This window comes from Poromitra crassiceps (assembly GCF_964638095.1).
Source record: "Poromitra crassiceps genome assembly, chromosome: 12".
NCBI classification, from domain to species: domain Eukaryota; kingdom Metazoa; phylum Chordata; class Actinopteri; order Beryciformes; family Melamphaidae; genus Poromitra; species Poromitra crassiceps.
This window is the reverse complement of record NC_139632.1, coordinates 23,189,501-23,212,126: the sequence shown is the minus strand read 5'-3', so window position 1 is coordinate 23,212,126 and position 22,626 is coordinate 23,189,501. Positions and strand designations below refer to the sequence as shown.

Sequence of the window (22,626 nt, the reverse complement as noted above, 5' to 3'; positions counted from 1 at the left end):
ATTTCATCAGATTCGCCTTAAACATTCACTTAGGCTCAAGGATGATCTGATTAGATTTTGGTGGTCAAAGGTCAAGGTCACTGTGACCTCTCAAACGCCATTTTCAAGCTTGTTAACGCGATATCTGAGGAACGCCTGGACGGAATTTCATCAGATTCGCCTTAAACATTCACTTAGGCTCAAGGATGAACTGATTCCATTTTGGTTATCAAAGGTCAAAGGTCAAGGTCACAGTGACCTAACAAATGCCATTTTCAAGCTCGGTAACGCCATATCTCAGTAACACATTGACCAATATTCTTCACATTTGGCTCAAATATCCAATTCTGCACAGAAACGCCTTGATGCAATTTCTTCCAATTTGGCTCCAACATCCACTTGGACTCAAGAATGAACTAATGGCGGAGGCATAAGTCCGCGTTGCGGTCGTTCTAGTTTGACAGATGTATGTTGCTTTACAGCTGAAATTGGGTGAGAGACATAGAGAGTGATAAAGAGAGAGAGAGGTTCTGCTGAATAGCCCACTGTAAAAAGTTCAACCAGACAGGTCGAACTTTTCATAGTGCACTGTGAAAAGTTCAACCAGCCACACCTGAACAATCACACCCAGGTGGTGCTAATTAAGTGTCTTAAAGTGGTAATCCACAAGTGCTGCGCTGGATTAGGTAATGGAATTGATGAGGGAGAGAAGTCTCCCCTCAGAAAACCTGGGTTACATCATAACCATCCGTTCATCTCTATGCATTCTAAATCCCATAGAGATAGGCACAGTGCCTATCTCTATACCGTCTATATCCCATAGAGATAAACACAGTGTTCTATAAGGTGTGGCCCACTGATTTAAAGATGGATGCAGTCTGATTATTTAAACAATCTTTGAGCAACAGTTGTACCAAAACTTTGTGTTTGTGTTGTGTTTGTGTATTGTTGTGGAGGAATCTTACAAATTGGACCTTAACTCATTCACCGCCAGTTTAGGACTGCCAATATTTAGCACAGGCCAAAGATTTTCATAATTGTTGGTCATCTTTCAAGACCCACAGTAAATTATCTATTTGCACCAGAGTGATTTGCAATACCTCAAAATGAAGATGTACGTCTCTGGGTTCACCAGGGAAAAAAAAGTGAGCTTTTAGCATGTTCTGTACTCTACTTATAGCCATTTATATACACCCTGTTTTCCCCCAAAATGTCTCTCTGAGAAAAGAAATTGCAGAAAATGGCATTTATGTATTTATGCACACAATCTCATGCAGAACTCGCTCTCAATTCTTTTATTTTGAACTGTATTGACATCAGACATGTAAATATTATTCGTTAGGACACAAATGACAAAAAAAAAATATATATATATATATATACACATGAAGTGCTTTTTTTTTACATTCAACAATACAGTTTACTCGGTGTGAGTGAGTGTGCAGACAGACAGACAGACAGACAGACAGACACACCGACAGACAGACAGACAGACAGACACACACACACACACACACACACACACACACACGATCCCCCTTTTAGATTTCTAACCCCACATATGATAAGCAATAACCACGCCCTGTGGCGCTGGGATTGGCCAGGAGCAACACTGGAGGGCACGCAGCCCAGCGATTACATGAACCAACTGAATAGCTCTTGAGAAAGGACAGCGGGCTGCTCTGACTCCCGCTTCTGCCTTGTGCCTTGCTGTTGTGTGTTTATTTTGCACCCTTCCTCGTCCATGTCTCCCTGTCATATCCCCTGCTCTATTTGATCGTTCCCGTTTTCCCCTCGGCTATTCAACACGTCCTCACCGCCCTCGCAAACTGATCGATCATTTCCTCATTCCTCCGATGATCAAACACATCTCTTGATTACTTTCTCCCGGCTGGCACAGAGGAAGGCGACTCCAGCTCGTGCAGCGCGCCGAGGCGCGTTTCAATGGCGTTTCTCCTGTCTGCACAAGGAAGCGTTACCAGTTTTCTGCTTTTCCTCCTGCTCAATTTCAAAACAACAGCTGCGGTATGTGTTTGTTCACGTGTTGTCTTAGATGATAGGGACCTGATACCATGTGACAGGCTGGGGAAGTGTTTAAACTACGCCCTGCAGTAATAAAAACAAAAACACGTCAAACACGTCATTGGCGGGGAGGGCTATTTCTGATAACACGTCAAAGACGTCATTGGCGGTGAATGAGTTAAGGAGCATAATGGACAGATGGGGATGGAAGTGGGCAGAGAGGGAGGGGGGGAGCTCAGAGCACTTTGGTTGAGCTTTTCTGACCGGACTGGATCGCTCCGTGGAATCGGAGCTTGAAAGTGAAAGAGTGTGATTTGTTTACTGCAGTTCGCCAATGGCCACAGTTGTGAATAATTCTACGCTTAAAAGGCATGGTTAAATGGTTAACGCCGGCTTTAGCGTCGAGGACAAATTAGGGAATGCGCCTGACCACGCCCACTAATAGCGCTGCGCCAGGCCTTAAATTAGCGTTTAAGGCCAGGGGGAAGATAGAGCCCCAAAACATGATAGGTACGATGTCATGTCTCTAGGGCTGTTACAAATTAACCAGCTACAACCTGACAAGTGCAATGAATGTACAATCAGATATTCTCTCACACATGCATGTTATCATACTAAAGCTATAACAGATATGAGCAGTAAATAGACTGATGATTCTGTATTCACAAAGGAGGGACTCAGTTTATGAGATGTAAACACTGACAGATATCCCACAGCACATTCTGCATCAGGCATGTTGTCTTTCATAATACAGTCTGCAGCATATCTTATTGGCAAACACCTGTCCAATTGGATGGAGTTCCGGTTTTGCTGTGAATAGTAAAATAATAAAAGGCAGTGTGTAAAAAAAAAATCAATTTAATTTGTTCAGCTTTGTTGACTATAAGGAAACAAGGTGTTAATATGTGCCTTGTAAATATTGTTGTGAGAGAAAGTGGTAGCTTTTCTGTTCTGATCCTTCTTTCAGGTAACTCGAGTCTGGTTGGTTGTCATTTTTATAACTTCAATAACTTTTTGAATCAGAAATGTGCTTTGGTCCTGCACACAGAATTAGCTGTCACTTCCTGTGTGGCAGCGTGAATAATGTGTGCCTGGAGAAGTTATTTGGACAGAATTGCTGAGTTTTTTATTATTATTTTCTTATACACACCTGCTGCACTTACAAAATTCCAATCATGGTCAAACAGAAATTATATGCATTATTTTTTGCATTATGTTTTCAGCATTAGACATTTCTTTATTTGATTTTATGAAAACTACAAGTTGTAAAATCTGTTGACAATTTAGTCAGTCACGGAATTGCTGGATGGTTTTGTTTGATACTTCTGTTCATTAAAATGGTCAAATGCCACAAATGCAGGATCTTACACATCATTTTAAAATGAAATTTGTGGCTGTACTGTGCCAATTCTTTGTGGAATAAAAAACTTATAAATGCTATAATAATTTTGTGGTACTGAATAATGGCTTCCTTTGGTCTGCAACAGTTGCAAAGATTGTTTGCAAAAAAACATCACTACATGGTTGTGAACATGGCCCTAACTTCTCAGTGAACTCAAGCAGACAAGCAAAGACCTGAGAGCGGTTTGCCTGGAGGGCTCAGTGTGTGCTTCTGAAACTGAGCTGCATCTGCCTCCGTGGGACTGAGGAATTTAACATCTTAGGTATGCGTAATAATTACAAATGACAAATTATGCATGCTGACTGAATGAGAACTGTTTGACAGCTTTTACTCTGTCAAACACTCAGAGCCACCTGACCTGCTCGTATTAAAACACCCAATGTGCTCGCATGAATGTAACCTGAGAGCAAACAAGTAGAACCACAACATTCTGCCTCTACCCAACTTCTAGTGGCTCATGTGGAAAGGCTTAGACAGGATGTTGTATGAAGACAACTAGCTGACAAAGCTACCTTTTCTGGCGTGCGGTAGGCTTCTTAAGAATCTGCAGGTTTAGATTCAAATGGGTCATCACAACCCATTTGTGGTTACAGCAAAAAACAAGAGCCACTAAGAAAATCCCAGAAGGGGTTACTCATTAAATAAGGCATGTTTGTTATTACCATATTACCATGTTTGGCTTTGCATATCAAATGTAACTGATCAAAAACTAGAGCATCGAGATGTCGTTTAATGTTTTATCTTCACAAGAGGTAACACTGCAGATGTTCATACAGACATCATAAAAAAATCTGAATACAGTGTTTCATATATTCATCCATATATTGAAAAGTACATGAAATAATTAATATTAATTTTAATAACATAACAAAAGGACAATGACATCTGTAATAAAAGTGGATTACAAAGTGACATTTTATGTAAATAACTCTTAAGAATTAGGTAACAGAAACAAAATCAGACAATAGTTCCATTTTACTGTATGTAAAAACACTGAAGTGCTATTTGTTCAAAGCTACAAAATACACTTAAAAGCAGGAAGCGTTTTAATTTCCTTCAAGGAAAAGTACTATAAAATAAGTTACAGTACAGTGAATTTGTTCAAACTGACTTTGTTCCCGTCTTCCAGCCTTTTTGTAAGCACAGACAACAGAAATAACTCATACAGGAGTAAAGAGAGACACTGTTTTCTTATAAAAGGCCTCTTCCCCAAAAAGGAAATGAACAGCCATGCTGTTGTCAATAATTGTTTGTGTGCATGTTTTGTTCATAAGTATAGCCACACAAACACCTCTGAAAATGTGAAACCTTCTAATCTTCCAAATCTGCATGTCATTGCCTGTGTCCTTTGTAGAAATAACTACACTTTGTACTTCATGAGTTTACAAAATTCGACAAATACTTCATATTTAGTCACATAATACAGAGGCAAGCTCTCATACATCGTCAGCTGGCAAAGGAGGTATGTTGAACCTTGGTCTTGTGAAAAAAGCCATCTTCTCTCTGTAGACAAAACAAAATGTATCGTCATACACATTATTTTCTCATGGCATCTATCTATACAGTATATAAAATTTAGTATGTGGGTGATGTTTCAATTCTGTGTCCGGCCACAGTTACGCTGTTTCAAGTGCGATCGGGCTGAAACTTCCAGGGGGTGTAAAGGGCACCAGTGGGGGTGACCTGACAGAGCTGTATTTTTTAATTAAGCCAATTAGCTAATGCAGTGCAGTGTTTCCCCTACAGGCCTGGAGGGATTTCGAAACTTACCCCGACCGCAACGGTGGGGACCCTCGCTGGCGATGTTAAAATTTTAGCTAACCTGTTCGCATCTATGTTCACAATGGGATCCAAAGTATCATCATACTATTATGGGATTAGAAGCGAACAGCTGCTCCTAAAAGCAAAATGCTTATTGTTTTGAATGATTTGGCATCTTCTATTACTGTCAACACTCTCAACACCAGTATTGTTGTATTGTAATAATATGCCATATAACTGATGACATCATCAGTGGTATCACTCAAGGGAACAGCCTGTGTTTCAAGGCTATGGCATCACTAATGATGTCACTGATAATGTCACAATGAAATTGATGTCATCATAACCTATTTATAGAATCATCAACTGGAACTCCTGAGAAAAGGACTGACTCCTGCTGTGAAAAAGCAAACTTCATAGGCCAGACTCCAAGGGCAGAACAGCTGCTGGGACAGGCAAGGACGAGCTACGGGCGAGGCCCAGCAAGCCTAGGCATCGAGCGCGAAAGACAATGATATAAACAGTAAGGACTAGTGTTGTGCAAGTAGGGCTGCAACTAACATTTATTTTCATTATGGATTAATCTGTCAATTATTTTCTCGATTAATCGATCAGTGGTCTATAAAAATGTCAGAATTGTGAAAAATGTTGATCAGTGTTTCCCAAAGCCCAAGATGACATCCTCAAATCTGTCTTTTTTTGTCCACAACCAATAGAAGACTAAATAAACCAGAATATATTGACATTTAAGAAGCTGGAATCTGAGAATTTGGACTTTTTCTTAAAAATTACTCAAAGTACCGGTAGTTGTCGATTCATTTTCTGTTGATCGACTAATCGATTAATCATTGCAGCTCTACAGTATGTACAAGAAAGAAAGTTTCTCAAATATGGCCCAACTCATGTCAGATATTTAAATATGGCCCAACTCTCATGGCAGATAGATATTGAAATGTTTCTGTCAGTGTCATTCTCTAACTGAAAACATGTTTGGGACTAGATTTCCTCAGTGTGAGGGGAACAGTATGACTAAGTCCCCACCTGAAGGTCTGCACAGGGAGGGGCTCCTTCTGGGTCTGCCCCCTCATCTGCAGAACCTCTTTGGAGGCTTTCCTCAGCCTCCTCTCTGCCGCCTCCTCCTGACGCTGCTCCTGCTTGCTTTGGTTAGCCTGCGGCACAGAAAAACACAATTAATTTCTTTAGGGGGGCGTCTGGGTAGTGTAGAGTTAAAAGCACTCGTCTACGGGTGGTACGGTGGTGCAGTGGTAAGCGCTGTCGCCTCACAGCTCGAAGGTCCTGGGTTCGATTCCCACCTGGGACGCTGTGAACGCTGAAGGAATGCGTGCCCATCCGCATGTCCTCGAGTGCCCACCGCCCGGGTGGGGTCGTCAAAAGGGCCTTTCTGTGTGGAGTTTGCATGTTCTCCTCGTTCCTCCCGGGGGTTTCCTTCATATAGGAACCCCCTTCACAAAAACATGCAATATCATGGTTGCTAATGTGGTTCCTCCTCTGGTCGTTAAGGGCGCCTGTTCAGAGGGAGGGTAACTGGTTGGAATAGCGTGAACCTCCCACGTGCTATGTCCTACCGGTGAAGCTTCCTCTGTCAGGTGAAAAGAAGCGGCTGGCTAACTGCCCATGTCTCGGAGGAAGCATGGAGCCAGTTTCGGCTCTCCCCAGATCGGCAGAGGGTGGAGTAGCACTCGTCTACCACCGCGGAGACCCGCCCGGGTTCAATTCCTGGCAGTGGTACCTCCGGCTTGGTCAGACATTCCTACAGACACAATTGGCCGTGTCTGCGGGTGGGAAGCCAGTGTGGTATGTGTCCTGGTCGCCGCACTAGTGTCTCCTCTGGTCGGTTGGGGCGCCTGTTCAGGGGGGAGGGGAACTGGGGGGAATAGTGTGATCCTCCCACGCGCTACATCCTGCTGGTGAAACTCCTCACTGCCAGGTGAAAAGAAGCGGCTGGAACCATGTGCTAGTCTACAACTCTCCAGATCGGCAGAGGGGGTGGATCAACGACCAGGACAGCAGGGGGCATTGGCCAAGGATAATTGGGGAGAAATTGGAAGAAAAAAAAAAGGGGTTTGAATGTCCTGTGGCCGTGTGTGTAAAAGTCAGTGCGGTGCTCTCACCTGTCTCTGGGCCTCTCGGAGGAGGCAACGGAAGCGCTCATCCCTCAGGGCCCAGTGTGGCAACTCGGCGGCCTCCCTGGCCTGCGGCTCCTCCAGACGCAGCTTGAGTTCCCGCAGCGTGCTCAGCTCCTCCGTCAGCTGCCGCGCACGCGTCCGGCACGCCGCCAGATCCAGCTCCAAGTCCAGGGAGGTACGGGTCGGCTGCTCAGCCAGGGAGGACCGGTACGACTGCTGCTCACACACACACACACACACACACACGCAGGTGCGCGCACGCACGCACACACACACACACACACACACACACACACACCTCAGATACTCCAACTGGGTACACTGTAGTACACTATAAATTGCTTGAGAAATAATCAGACTGTACCTGCTTATATCGCAGCGTTCTCCTTTCCAACGTGTTTCTGACAAAGGGGGATTTCTTTGGTAAAGTAGAGCTGTCGCTGTCACTGCGATACAACTGAAAAGTACACACACACACACACACACACACACACAGACAGACAGTAGTTTATGTACAGAATGATGGGATTATCACCAGGCTGTTAAAACAGGCACATTAACACCCGAACAGTAAATGGAGGTTACCACCAGCACCTATAACTGCCTGCTGGCCATAGTACACAGACTCAAAATTAGGGGCATCGTAAATGTTCTCCTTTTCACACATTCGTGTGTGTGTGTACAGCGTGTGTAAACACTCACCCTGCAGACATACTGACTGCGAGCGCCAGGAGAGAAGGTCTGAGAGCGGACGATGGTGCTGCTGCGCATGAAGGGCGAGGCATGACCCCAGCGACCCCCCCTCTCCCCACCCCTCTCCTTAAGCCGCACTCGCACCGCCTCCGGGAACATGCCCTCTGTCATGGTGGCCTTCTCCACCTAGAACATAGGGTGTATGCATATAATAATAATTTGTGATATTTGAATATGATAATAATAATAATTTTTGTAGAGCAATTTTCTAAAAACATTGTTTACAAAGTGCTTTGCATACAATACAACCCAAACAGACAGTGATGTAACCACAATTCAATTACATAAAGTTGAACAAAGGAAGAATAAATAAAACCTTGTACCTTCAGTGTGGAGGGTTTGCTGGCTGGCTGGTCACAGCGCCCTCCAGTGGCGATGCAGATGCCCTCTGCACACAGGCCCTCTAAACACGCCGCCGCAAACGCCGTGCTGTTGCTGCAACCGCTGTCTACCGACTCCGCCTGCCAGCTCCTGGAAAATACATCCTTATCACTGACTGCATTCCCCTCATGTTTCTCAGTGCTAGCTTAGCCGTGAGTCACTGTGGGACTGGAATGCTGCAAGTTAGGTCCGTTTCTAAAGAACAAGGTTGTGTATGACAGTTGTGTGTGACAGTAAAAGTGAAAAACACATATATTCTGGATTCAGAGGGGGCCGCATTTTGGATATGTGTGACTGTGAAGGATGCAAACAGTGAGGGAATTTGGCAGGAGTGTGAAAAGGATGTCGGCACCTCTCGGACACCGCCTCCCCCCGCTCTTCCTTCTTCTCCAGTCGCTGCAGCTCCAGCTCCCCGTCGCCCCCCTCCTCCAGGTGGGGGGTGGTGGCGGTGCGGGACAGCAGAGCGCACACGTTGTCCTGCAGGGTCACAAAACAAACCAACACCGTCAAAACTCCTCCCTCTCACACTCACAGCCCCAAGCTGGACAAACCCACACTGCAAAGACTTGTCTGGCCGACTCACATCAATTAAAGTTGAATGAGTCACACAGCTGCAGACCGAAGGCTAAAAGCAGCTCAGCCAAGGTGTGAAAAGAGACATTTCTCCCACAGGCACCGTATGATTTATAGCCTGATATCAAACTGATTTGTCAACTCGTTACACTCCATTTTCATCTCCGTGTGGGAAATCCCCAAGGGGGATTCGATTTTCCCTAACCAATCACTAGAGACCAACAATGTATCCGCCTATATATTAAATAATAATAAGTAATATAATAAATGTAATGGCATGAAATATAATCCAGTGGGGAGGCAAAAAACAGCTCCCCTTTTAATAAATGGCTTCAGTTCAAAGCAGAGTGCTGTTCGGATTTCAAAGTAATTGGTACTTTTAATCATTTTAAAACGGCCTCGATAACAGCGTCTATCTCATCTATAGTTGTTAGGTCACACTTGACAACAGCTTGACAACGATGTTAGTCCCGCCCATTGCGCCGTTTATTGGCGCTGATTGGCTAATCATTGGACGTGTGTGTGTGTGCATGCATGCGTGCAGGTGTGTGTGTGTTTGCGTGTGTGTGTCTCTGTGTGTGTGTGTTTGCATGTGTGTGTGTGTATGTGCGTGTGTTGACCTTGGCGCTGGGTCTCTGCTCCTCCTCCTGGCTGTCATGTTGTCTGCGCTGGCCCAGGCTCTTGTGCTCTGGCCTTGCTGACTCTGCCCCGCTCAGCATCTGGACCCGCAGCCAACGGAAAGCCATCTCTGTGCTCCCCTCACACTCTGCCAGGCTCACCTGGGCCGTACCCTGCAAGCACACACATACACAAGTTCACTTTCACGCTCGGTTTAAAACATGTCCTTTTTGTTAGTGTCTTCCAATGACTGGTTCCTCCCTGACCTCAGCAATGTCAAAATGACAATAAAACTAAATTTTTATTTATTAACCGATTTAAAGATATTGAGTACTGGCACAAAATATCATCTATCTGCATCTTCAATCCAGAAATACTGGTAGTGGTATCAGCCTTCAAAAAGCAACATGGGTCGATCCCTACACGGCCTACAGCATGGGTGAACTTTTCTGAATGTGAAGAAAAAGCTGGACTGCTGTAACATGGATCCCCATCAGCAGCAGGACAATGTGTTTTGGGACCCACCAGCAGCTCCTCTTGGGCCTGGGGCCCCAGCGAGCAGACAGACAGCTGCAGGGCGCACACGGCCAGGGCGTCTGCAGGGACGGGGATGCGGAAGCCTTCGTTGAAAGTCATGTGGGACTGCGGCTCCAGCGCCTTACAACAGTAAAACGCACTGGCCCTGCCGGCGTCCAGCGGGAGTAAGTGCACCTTCACATACCTGGGCATCAAAGAAAGACAGAATGTGATGATCATAGTGAGAGTTTCTGCTCATTATTAACAAAAATAAGAACTAGAAAAGTGCACTTAGTAGAGGGTATATATCTCCGCCAAGCACTGCTATGCCTAACCACTGCCAAACCGAAACCCAACTGGGAAGGGAACCGCTACGGCAAACACCAGCCAGACGGTTAACACTCACTCACTCACTGACGCACAAAATATTTAGCATTTTGAACATTAGTACTACAACTGGGGTTCAAATTCAAAAGGTCCAATGATACAAGTACTTAGGTATCTGGTTAGTTGCAAAATTATTCTTTAAAACTTATGAAGTACAGGTAGACATTGAAATTAAAATTGGGTTTCTTCTCTCTTCAGGAATAAATGGTACCTCACATCAAGCAGCAGACCGGCCATGCAACACTCGTATCATTATTGAACTAGGCTGATGTCATTGACATGCAGGCAGCTGCTCATACTCTGAAGCATCACAGTGCACAGGTGAGAAGTTGTAGAGCTCATTATAATCTCTATGAAAAGGATTGGTAGCCTTTTCACACACCAGAGGAGCGACACTGCCTTCATTTAGAAATCTCTCCTAAATAAGATACAATAAGATTTACAACAATGGGAAAGACACACTCCACCACAGGTATTCGTTACATTAGATATTCCATGTATGAATATAGAATTAGGAAGGACAACGTTTTAATGTTTTGTAGCATACTTGGCATAACACTGGAAGATTTTAAGTTTCTTAGATATTGGGCCATATCTTACACCCAGTGTAAGTGCAAGGGCAAGCATTATCTTTGCTAGTTTCTAGCAATCAAAATCTTTTAATTACATTTGGTCAATACATCAAAGTGGTAAAAGAAAAAAAGGGGAGATTTTGCGTGCTAGAAACTAGGAAAGATAACGCTTGCCCTTGCCTTTGCCCTTGCACTGGGTGTAAGATGTGGCCCGATATCTTGCTAAAGAAATGCTGCCATGTTTCTTTACCTCTTCTTACCTAGTATCCCTGTTAGTGTTAAAACAGTATATAACTATTTTATATCATCGCCATTGACTATACTGTTTGTCAAGTTATGAACAGCGCTTTTAGAATTGATTTAACTGTACTCACACTTTATAGCCGTCTCTCACAATGGACTTGTTCAAATTCTTGAGCTGTAGCAGATGTAGTAGGAGAGATTGTGAAGTGGAGTCACATCTGCAATGAGTAAAGTGAGACAGAGACATGCTGTTAGACATCAACAGGGACGGAGCCGGCCGCTCATGTAAACACTAACAGTCTACTCACAATAAGCCAAGTTGGATCTGGGTGGGTTCGCTCACGGATGTCAGCTCTTTCATGTATGCCATCTCCTCGGACTCCTCCGCCCTGCTGGACGAATGACAAAACAGCATGTAAATAATGTATTTTGTTTTGCACTCCCATTGGATACACATAAAAATCGTCTGAAGTGACTCAAACATCATGATTTTAATTCATTCATAAATACTGAGTGAGTACTAATACTAATACTAATACTAACCTTAAGTGAAAACAACAGGATACAACTATACTGCAACTATATCTTGTATTCAAACTGTTAAGTGGCACAAAACCCCATTACAATGCTGGACTTTGCAGTTATCTCCTCAGCCACTAGGCGGAGCAGGTGCTCCAGAGAGCAGGGTGTTGATATATTGGGACTAGACGTTCCCGACATTGTCAGGGTGAACCTCCTCTCACCTTCTGCCCCAGGCCTCAAAGACCCCGCTGTCTGTCGCCAGAGCGTCCTCTGACACGCCCGCAGACACTCGCCTGGCCCTCCTGCCGCTTCTGTTGGCGCTGTTGCACCGCAGAGTCACTCCTGCAGAGGAAACATTTGGAGCTGTATTATTAACGTGTCACCGCAGTTTGTCTGCTTTCCACCGGACAGCGTCTCCCTGGGCTTAAAGAGCCGAGTAACTTCACTTGCCTGTGGAGGTGAAAGCCCCCTGAGCGCTGCCGTCTCGCTGACTCTTGTTCTCCACTTGATGTGCGGCGGAGGGGCCGCCTGCGTCCTCGCCGCCCGGCGAGGTGGCGTGCGAGGCGGGCTGCGACTGGAGCCGCAGGCCCTCCAGTAGGCCGCGGCCGGCGAGCTCCATGTACTCCTCTGTCATCTGGGTGAGGGGGCAGTCCTGAGGGGCGGAGTGGTAGGGCGTGTCCATGGGAGAGCTGGGCGGCGACAGGGAGGAGAGCGAAGAGCGGGAGGAGAGGGAGGCCAGGGACTGCGGGGTGTCGTGCGAGCGCTTGGCTTTGCTCTGAGCACTCAGAGGGTCGGCGGGGAACACGGGACAGTCTCTGGACATGGCCTCCGGGGGCAGCAGGTAGCGCAGGTGGGACTCGTGGAGGTCTCCCTCGTGGCGCTCGTACTGGGGCAGGCCGTAGATGTCGCTGAAGCTGATGGAGCTGAGGGAGCCGCGGCTGGACGCCAGCGACCCCCGACTGGAGGCCAACGATCCCCGACTGCTGCTGGACGACACCGTCAGAGAGCTGGCTGACAGGCTGGCAAGAGGAGAAGCCAATGAGAGAGGAAGACGTCATTAATAATCTCATACAGAACAGAAGCATGACAATAACAAGATGTCATAATAAATAATCTGATACAGAAGGATGACAGTAAAGAGATGTCATAATAAATAATCTGATACAGAAGTATGACAGTAAAGAGATGTCATAAATAATCTGATAGAGGCATGACAGTAAGGTGATGTCATAAATCATCTGATACAGAAGCATGACAGTAAAGAGATGTCATAAATAATCTGATACAGAAGCATGACAGTAAGGTGAGATCAGAAGGAGAGTGTGCCACACCTCTTGAGCTGGGAGTGGAGGTAGGTGGTGATGCGCGTCGCCTCCTCCAGCTGCCGCAGCAGAATGTTCCTCTTCTCCTGCTGCAGGATCCTGTTGGTGGCGATGCAGAATGCATTAGATACAGGGGAGTCCGCTCCTCACTTTTCATCACAAGTCACGCTTAAAGGCGTTGTAAAATACCACAATAAAACCTGCTACTGCATAACAGTCAATATTAATGCACTAACCGCAAATCACCTTATACTGAAGCTAACATCTTTATGTAGATGAATCATTTCGAAAAAAGAATACATCCATTGAACTTTTAGAAAGTAAAATAGAAATGTGATTGTGAATTAATAATTAAAAAGAAATTGACCGCTCCAAAATGAACGTTCTGTTTATGTCTTGTAGAATTTCTGACGGTTGTTGATATTTAAAAATGTTTTATTCTTGAATCTACAGGTCAGAGGTCAGAGGCCTAAACAAGACTAGGTTCTGTTTCCAACCAACAGCCGTGTTGTGACATGAATGCAATGGAAGGGGGAGTGTGAAATCTAGAATGTTATCAATGTTGAATGTTGTCAATAGCACCTTTAATATTTGTCTATTTGTATGTACATGTAATGAAGTTTGAAAAAGTATAAATTATAAAAAACAGAAGAACTATATTGCTTGGCAGAGAAATAACATTCCATTATTATTATGATTTCATGCTTACACATTATTAAATAAACAATGTTTGTACCCTGAAGAAGGCTGTTTGTGCCGCTACACGTGGGTCATGTCCCAGCTCTTTTAACATGCACTAGCTATGTTTTTAAACTTTTCTAAATGATATAGCCATCTAAAGTAAATAAAGGCTTTTTACTTCCTGCCAGAAGAGTGCCTTGGACCTTTCTTCTTTTTGAAACAATGTTTGTACTTAGGTTTATTGTTATAACAATGGTGAATGACAACCGCAACAACTGCTTAGTGCATGGCATCAATGCCGCTTAGCTTAGCTCTTAGCTAAAATCACTGTAAACCACGGCCTGTCGTGGCTTAGTTCTTAAGTAAAGTAATAACTCAGTTTAGCTTCTAGCTCTCCACAGACAGACAGCTAAATTGCACTGCAATATGTGTGGTCTATTCTGACATCCAAACCAATCACGGATACATCTCTCCCTCTTTGTTGTCGTTTCTGTTCCACCGACTGTAGTGTGTAACAGCCAGCGGGTTCATATCAGTGAGCACAGTACCTTCATCTTACAGGCCAAACAGGGCTATGAGGGCGCCCATATACCACTCTGATTTCAACGGAATAACTGCAAAACTAACTGATGGCCTGATAGTGAACACACAAGAAGATATTTTATGGCTTCAAATGTAAAAATGCAAGAGTCATTTCAGTTATTTTCTCTTGATTAGCTTACGCTACACGTAGCATGGGGAAGCAGCGTGGCACATATCCATGCAGTAAATTATTCACAATGTTGAAAAAATGGTAACAGTGTTCAACGCTATTAGTTCGTCCATACTTCTTCTGTCTCAAATTAGTTTGTTCCAATAAAGGCTACCAGCTGCTCATTTCCACAGTGCTGGTTTGCAGGTAATCCCATACATGCAAGCAATAGGAAGAAACACACCCACTAAAGGAAAACAAAGTTATCATCCTAATAACTTTCAGTCTGCCTCAGCATAGATAGACTATCACCAGCTTTAAAGGAGAACTTCACCAAAAAACAATGCTGATTTATTTTGCACATGGTCTCACACATATCCGAAAACTGTAAACAGCTTTGCAGGCATTCATTTAGTTTGACAGTTATTGAGAGTTGTTTTGAGCTAAGTTTTGGACCAGTGGTGTCATTCAGGCACAAATGACATTTCCCCATACTCGCCTCTGATTGGCTCCCTGGCTCTGGGAGTTGTGGGCTCTCTGCACCTCGTCCTCCAGCCTGTGGCGCTCCTCCTGCAGTTGCAGCAGGGTGTCTGGGGGGGGCGCCTGTGTGCTGAGCAGGATGATCTCCTGCAGGAGCACCTCCTTCTCACGCAGGAGCTGCAGGAAGTCGCGGTCCCGGTCCGCCTCGGCTCGACCTGACCAGCTCTCACCGTCCAGCTGTGCTAGCTGGTGCTGTATACTCTGCACCCTAAGAGAGCGAGAAGGCGCTCCTCGTTAGCATATTTTAAATTCCTCTTTATACCTGGGACTGGGTCCATCGTGGATACGGGTGACAGATTTATAGGCAGAGGCGGACAAGTACATGCCGCAACTGCTTTGGTTACTACAGAAACTGTTGTAGTGAAGTAAACAGCATCTTTCTTGTCGCTAAGCCATCAATCAAGGCTGTCAAGCCTTTATAGAAAATGTGTTGAATGCTACAGGAAATGGTTTAGTGCAGTTATGTGACTGGGAGGGTTGACTGAATAAGATCAAGTCTGTCTCGCCTCAACAGCGAGCTCTCATCATGTCCAAGTATCATCCTCCTCCTCCTTCCCCTTATAGACATGATGTATAGAGGATGTATTTCCTGCGGCAGCTGAAGAAATGAAGTGCCAAAAGCAACGATGGTGCTCTTCTACACACACCTCCACTGTCGAGTCAATCCTCACCTCCTCCATCAACATCAGGGATGCTGCTGCAGACTGCAGGGCATCATCCACCGTGCTGAAAAGGTGATGCAGCTTGCCATCCCTGCACACCGCCAGGAGGCTGAAGCGCTCTCGGAAAATCATGGCCGAGCCCTCCCACCCAGGTCGTAAACTTTTTGAGGCACTTCCCCTTGGAAGGAGACAGGTCTGGCACAACCAGAACCTCTCGTCACAAGAATAGCTTCTTCCCAACTGCCATCTGCCTCTTCAATGAGGCCCCAAAGACCCCACGAATAAGGACTGTATCACCCTCTCACCCGGTGCCCCCTGAGCACAGCCGGCTTGGTAACAGGCCAGGGTCTCCCCACTGACATTATCCTACCTAACCCCCCCAGCCCCCACTTCATGCTACATCACTTTAAAGGACTGCACTTGACATTTTTGTGGTTGTCTTCTACTACTGATGTGACCGCTACACTGCATACTGGCACTAAGTCAAATTCCTTGTATGCAATCTGATTACTTACTGTGGCTATTAAAGTGATCTGAATCTGAATGTTATACCTGTTACCTCCCTCTTGGCTCTAATCAACAACGGCTTTGCTCTGTTTCTTTTCTAATGCTCATAACTCTTTTATTGATTGGCCACAAATTAACATTGGGCAAAGAAAGGAGGATGTGATAAAACTGCATATCTTATTGGCTCCGATGATATGCAATACACGATATTGGCTCCATTGACATTAAAAAAAAAACATGATTTTTACTTGAAAAATAATCAGTATTATCCACTAATTGTGACTAGTTTAGACATTTTTAACTGTACACTTGTTTTCTTACTCCAACCGTCTACTGTGAATCCTACAGTAGACAGCTACTCTCTTTTTTTTTTACGGCTATTTGGAGAAGAGGTTATTGAGGTAATGTTACCTGTACTGAAGTACATATTTTGTGTACTTTGCACAACTGTTTATAGCAATATGACAAGATTACCTCTAAGTAAGGCCACATATTTGAGCAGACACCGCATGCTGGGACTATAATGACAGCATTCAGCCTGGTAATTTCTACCTGGGCTTGACTGGCGCATCAGCCTTACAGGTGTGTTCCCCAGGACGTTATTGAGACGCAGCGAAGGGGGAGCCCACAGGCCGAGTCTTTAGCTCCAATGAAATCACTGTGTTTATGTGTGCTGGATTTCAGACAGGGTGACTCAGTGACAGAGCACGCAAGTTTCCACAGGTCTCCCCTCTCTCTCTCACTCTCCCTCCTCACCCTCCCTCCCTGATGTCATGGTTGGCACCGCTGCTGCTGGGTCACCACAGCAACATGAATTTGGTGAGAGAGAAAAGCCGTGTAATAACATGGAGCCAGTCTAATAACGCTCTATTACACTGGCGGTGTAATAACAGTGTAATAACAGTGTAATAACACGGTGACTCTTGCTGCTTCAGCTATCATCACCTCTGCTGCTTCAGCTGGGGCACATGTTGTCCGAGGCGCTGCATCTCAATCCTTATATAACCTGCAGCCTCATGACATACCTGTGCAGAGTTCATGAGCACCTTTTTTTTTTTTTAATCAGGGTTTTTCCCCACAATTGTACTTGGCCAATTCTCCCTGCTGTCCCAATCGTTACTCCACCCCCTCTACTGATGTGGGCAGAGCCGTAGACTAGCACATGCTTCCTCCGATACATGTGGTGTCGCCAGGTGCTTTTTTCACCTGACAGCGAGGAGTTTAGCCTGTACTATGTACTGAGAGATATTTAACACACAGCATGTTAAACGGAGAAGCAGGGTAAGCACTGAGTTAGGCTCTCTCTCTCTCTCCATACACAGCATGTTAAACGGAGAAGCAGGGTATGCATGCACTGAGGTAGGCTCTCTCTCTCTCTCTCTCTCTCTCTCTCTCCATACACAAAGGCAGCACACAGTCAGCAGCACGGCCAGCGAAGAATGTGACCACCCAGCTCATTCCGCTGGCCAGAGATCGCTCAGCAGCCCCGGCCACCGCGCACAAATACTATTCATAACACACCGTCCCACTGGAGGACTGGCAGAGCTGGCACAAATACTATTCATAACACACCGTCCCACTGGAGGACTGGCAGAGCCGGCACAAATACTATTCATAACACACCGTCCCACTGGAGGACTGGCAGAGCCGGCACAAATACTATTCATAACACACCGTCCCACTGGAGGACTGGCAGAAAATACTCTCCATAACACACCGTCCCACTGGAGGACTGGCAGAGCCGGGGAACAAGAGGAGGCTGACATGGCCGCTGAGTCAGGGCTGTGTGCCGCCGGTGCATCATAGTACTATGGCTGAGAAATAAGAAACACCCGAGAATACTTACTTTTTCTTGGCTTCCTCGTATTGCCAGTTGAGTTTAACTTTGTCCACCAATTGCGGGAAATCTTGTGAACCATACTTTAAGGAAATGAGAGAAAAAGAAGATAAAAATATATACAGGATATATATATATATTGATCTAAAGCTCATATGATGACTAAATCAACTGATGACATCATTCCGGTGGTGTCCCTACCTCTCCCATGAGGTCAGTCTGACAGCCAGTGTCACAGTACTGCTGCAGATGACACGAGTCACCCACGCTTCCAGTGCTGTTCGCCACCTCGTTCGCCGAGTCGCCGATAGACAAGCTGCTCTGGAAGTTCACCGTCAGCTTAGCCAGGCTCTGTGAGATGCAATGGATTATAGATTAGATTACTAGACCGATTTAATTATTAGATTAGATTAGATTACTAGACTGACTGAAGTATTAGCAATATGACATTGGAGGGAAAACAAGGTGAGATGAAGCAGTACAAAGCATTAACAAACTAAACAGACTCCAGTGCTTCGTGGTTATAAAGCTTCTCAGACTGGCGCCTAGCTAAAGGAAAAATCTCAATCTTTTGAGGTTTTCATGAATAATAAAATTGTATTCGAGTTGATCTTACCGTTAAAATCTTTTGTTTGGTAGGTAAGTGCTCACATTCCGGTTCTGCATTTCTAGATCAGCCTGATTATTTGAATTTTAAGAAATAGTTCATTTATGTAGCATAAGAAATGCTAAATTTCTGTTTATCATCTAAGGCTTAGACTCTAAGCAATTGACATTGAAATTCTGTCATTTCATACAGTCTAGCTCTTGACTAGAGGAAACTGTAACAAGTCTATTGGGTGCAAATATGTAACTAATACTATATGATTGTTTTTATCCAATGCTTGTTGTATTCTTTTCATTTCATTCCTCTTCAGATGTATGCCTGGGTTCATTCTGGTTGTTGTAGGCATGCTTGCTTGATGCTATGCACAGTAATGTACAGTCAAAACTCTTTTTAAAGTGCACCATTTACAAAAAATCATACCAGTTTAAAGTGCATATTTCTTATTACATGATGTGCTCCTGTGTTCATACGCATGCAAGTTTCTCTCTAAGGTGTCCTGACTCCTGTATGTGGTGTGCACACAAATAGTATGTGACACTGCTAGGAAATCTGTCTTTACATTATGCAAAAAAGACAATGAGAAGCACCAGAACAGTAGAGGTTAACAGACACTAGAGGTCAGCATAGAATATTTCAACCAAACGATCCTTCAGAGTGAAGTCTTCTGGTGGTGATCAGTGTTTGTCTTTACCTGGATGAGGTCCTGCCTCTCTTTCTCGCTTTACCTGGATGAGGTCCTGCCTCTCTCACCTGGATGAGGTCCTGCTCTCTTTCTCACCTGTGCTGATCAGTGTTTGTATTTACCTGGATGAGATCCTGCCTCTCTCGCCTGTGCTGATGACTGATCAGTGTTTGTATTTACCTGGATGAGGTCCTGCCTCTCTTTCTCGCCTTGCTGATGGCTGATCAGTGTTTGTATTTACCTGGATGAGGTCCTGCCTCTCTCACCTGGATGAGGTCCTGCTCTCTTTCTCACCTGTGCTGATCAGTGTTTGTATTTACCTGGATGAGATCCTGCCTCTCTCTCGCCTGTGCTGATGGCTGATCAGTGTTTGTCTTTACCTGGATGAGGTCCTGCTCTCTTTCTCACCTGTGCTGATCAGTGTTTGTCTTTACCTGGATGATGTCCTGCCTCTCTCTTTCTCGCCTGTGCTGATGGCTGATCAGTGTTTGTATTTACCTGGATGAGGTCCTGCCTCTCTCTCTCGCCTGTGCTGATGGCTGATCAGTGTTTGTATTTACCTGGATGATGTCCTGCCTCTCTCTTTCTCGCCTGTGCTGATGGCTGATCAGTGTTTGTATTTACCTGGATGATGTCCTGCCTCTCTCTTTCTCGCCTGTGCTGATGGCTGATCAGTGTTTGTATTTACCTGGATGAGGTCCTGCTCTCTTTCTCACCTGTGCTGATCAGTGTTTGTATTTACCTGGATGAGGTCCTGCCTCTCTCTCTCGCCTGTGCTGATGGCTGATCAGTGTTTGTATTTACCTGGATGAGGTCCTGCCTCTCTCTCTCGCCTGTGCTGATGGCTGATCAGTGTTTGTATTTACCTGGATGAGGTCCTGCCTCTCTCTCTCGCCTGTGCTGATGGCTGATCAGTGTTTGTATTTACCTGGATGAGGTCCTGCCTCTCTCTTTCTCGCCTGTGCTGATGGCTGATCAGTGTTTGTATTTACCTGGATGAGGTCCTGCTCTCTTTCTCACCTGTGCTGATCAGTGTTTGTATTTACCTGGATGAGGTCCTGCTCTCTTTCTCACCTGTGCTGATCAGTGTTTGTATTTACCTGGATGAGGTCCTGCCTCTCTCTCTCGCCTGTGCTGATGGCCTTCTTGATGCTGCGCAGCTCGTTGAAGATGGCCTGAGCCTCATCCAGCTTGTAGTTTGTCTGACTGCAGGACATCTTCCTGTCAATCCTGTCTCACACACACACACACACACACACACACACACACACACACACACACACACAACAGTTCAACATGTCTGCTGCAGCTCTATGTCCAAACCCGATGTCTGACATGTGTCTGACCTACAGTATTTAAAGGATCAGCACTGCAGGGGGGAATCTCATCTGGGTTGGGGTCAATATTGGAATTAAAAGACATTTTGTCCTAAACTCCTACATTGAATTAAAAATTCCATTCACCAGTACATTAATATATTTACATTCTAGCACATTTTTGTGGAGAAGATAGATAGTCTTGTTGATAATGAAGTTTGCCTTCTTTTATCGGTAGCTCTCTATTATTTCACACCAGGGTATTTTTCTACAGTACGATTATTGCAACCAAACCAACGGAACACAGCAAGCCTTTCTGCAATGTCTCCGTTGTCTCTGTGTGGGCATTAGTGAAAAATGTGCCAATGGATGAAATTGTTATGATGTGGTGTTAACAAGCACTTTGCTAGAACTATCTATTGTACTAAAATTGCAATGATTTGTGAATTTCTTTTGATTGTTTAATCCGTGTCACTTTTCTGTGGCAAATGATGAGAAGTGGCTGGAAGCAATATTTGTAGACAAGTACTTCTTTCATCTATTTTTTCATACGGCGTGCTGGAGTGTTTCTGTCATACGGCGTGCTGGAGTGTTTCTGTCATACGGCGTGCTGGAGTGTTTCTGTCATACGGCGTGCTGGAGTGTTTCTGTCATACGGCGTGCTGGAGTGTTTCTGTCATACGGCGTGCTGGAGTGTTTCTGTCATACGGCGTGCTGGAGTGTTTCTGTCATACGGCGTGCTGGAGTGTTTCTGTCATACGGCGTGCTGGAGTGTTTCTGTCATACGGCGTGCTGGAGTGTTTCTGTCATACGGCGTGCTGGAGTGTTTCTGTCATACGGCGTGCTGGAGTGTTTCTGTCATACGGCGTGCTGGAGTGTTTCTGTCATACGGCGTGCTGGAGTGTTTCTGTCATACGGCGTGCTGGAGTGTTTCTGTCATACGGCGTGCTGGAGTGTTTCTGTCATACGGCGTGCTGGAGTGTTTCTGTCATACGGCGTGCTGGAGTGTTTCTGTCATACGGCGTGCTGGAGTGTTTCTGTCATACGGCGTGCTGGAGTGTTTCTGTCATACGGCGTGCTGGAGTGTTTCTGTCATACGGCGTGCTGGAGTGTGTGTGTGTGTGTGTGTGGGGGGGGGGGGTGCTGGAGTGTTTCTGAAAGAATATCTCAGCGTGTTGAAACAGACAGACTATTTGAAGGGCTCATCATTTGGGGAGTGAAATGTGAGCGATCTCACTTTGTGCCAGCTCTCTGCTCTCTGCTCTCTGCTATCTGGATGCTATCAAATGCATCCAGATAGCATTTGATTTACGTCCATAGCGAATAACCTTCATGAAAACATTGTAATGGGCTCATTTGAAGTGAATCCCCCTGTCCTGGCTGCCGGTGCCTCCTCCATCACTGGGGCTGGCACGTGGCCCCACGCTCACCGCAGCCCGCTTCCTTCACTCTCCTTCAACAGCAGGTACTGTTCATCCATGGACCCTGCCTCTTCCTCCCCAAACAAGCGCTGCTTTGTTCCCCCCCCACCCCATTGGCAGGGCCTGGGAGTTTATATGCTTAGCAAAAAAAAAAAAAAAAAAACGTGCCACTACCCACCCCTCGGTGCTTGTAGTGAACGCACCCCCCCCCCCCGTACTGTACAGCAGCACACACAGGGTAAAAGAGTAAACAGCTTTCTCGAAATAGATTGAATAGCTATTATTCTCTTCACATACATCGTGTTTCTTTTTTTTTTACAGAAACGGAAGAAAACTGATTATTTTTTTTTTTTTACGTTGGCACAGAAACAGAGTAAGCCTATTTTCTCGGGAAGAAGTTGAGGAGATAAGCCATGATGGATTGGGATACAGATGAGCTGAGGAGATACCTAGACTCAAAACTGTCCAAAACAGATAAATCTAA

At 45.2% G+C, this 22,626-nt stretch overlaps 1 protein-coding gene across 2 annotated transcripts in view; it reads right to left on the bottom strand.

The window, feature by feature from the left end:
• Window positions 1–4,150: 4,150 nt before the first annotated feature.
• Window positions 4,151–22,626, bottom strand: part of wwc3 (WWC family member 3) — a 42,984-nt gene continuing 24,508 nt past the window's right edge. Inside the window, exons 6-23 of one of the 2 annotated variants that reach the window (XM_083647962.1) lie at window positions 20,506–20,635; window positions 18,318–18,467; window positions 18,126–18,199; window positions 15,070–15,318; window positions 13,208–13,297; window positions 12,327–12,895; window positions 12,098–12,218; window positions 11,663–11,746; window positions 11,486–11,572; window positions 10,162–10,357; window positions 9,639–9,809; window positions 8,798–8,922; window positions 8,388–8,535; window positions 8,014–8,190; window positions 7,676–7,768; window positions 7,297–7,527; window positions 6,206–6,333; window positions 4,151–4,906 (exon numbers count right to left, since the gene is read on the bottom strand). In XM_083647962.1, coding sequence (XP_083504088.1) covers window positions 4,840–4,906; window positions 6,206–6,333; window positions 7,297–7,527; window positions 7,676–7,768; window positions 8,014–8,190; window positions 8,388–8,535; window positions 8,798–8,922; window positions 9,639–9,809; window positions 10,162–10,357; window positions 11,486–11,572; window positions 11,663–11,746; window positions 12,098–12,218; window positions 12,327–12,895; window positions 13,208–13,297; window positions 15,070–15,318; window positions 18,126–18,199; window positions 18,318–18,467; window positions 20,506–20,635 — 2,890 coding nt within the window. In that variant the 3' untranslated portion in view covers window positions 4,151–4,839. The remainder of the gene's footprint in view (window positions 4,907–6,205; window positions 6,334–7,296; window positions 7,528–7,675; window positions 7,769–8,013; window positions 8,191–8,387; window positions 8,536–8,797; window positions 8,923–9,638; window positions 9,810–10,161; window positions 10,358–11,485; window positions 11,573–11,662; window positions 11,747–12,097; window positions 12,219–12,326; window positions 12,896–13,207; window positions 13,298–15,069; window positions 15,319–18,125; window positions 18,200–18,317; window positions 18,468–20,505; window positions 20,636–22,626) is intronic. The other variant, XM_083647963.1, reaches the window with a different exon arrangement.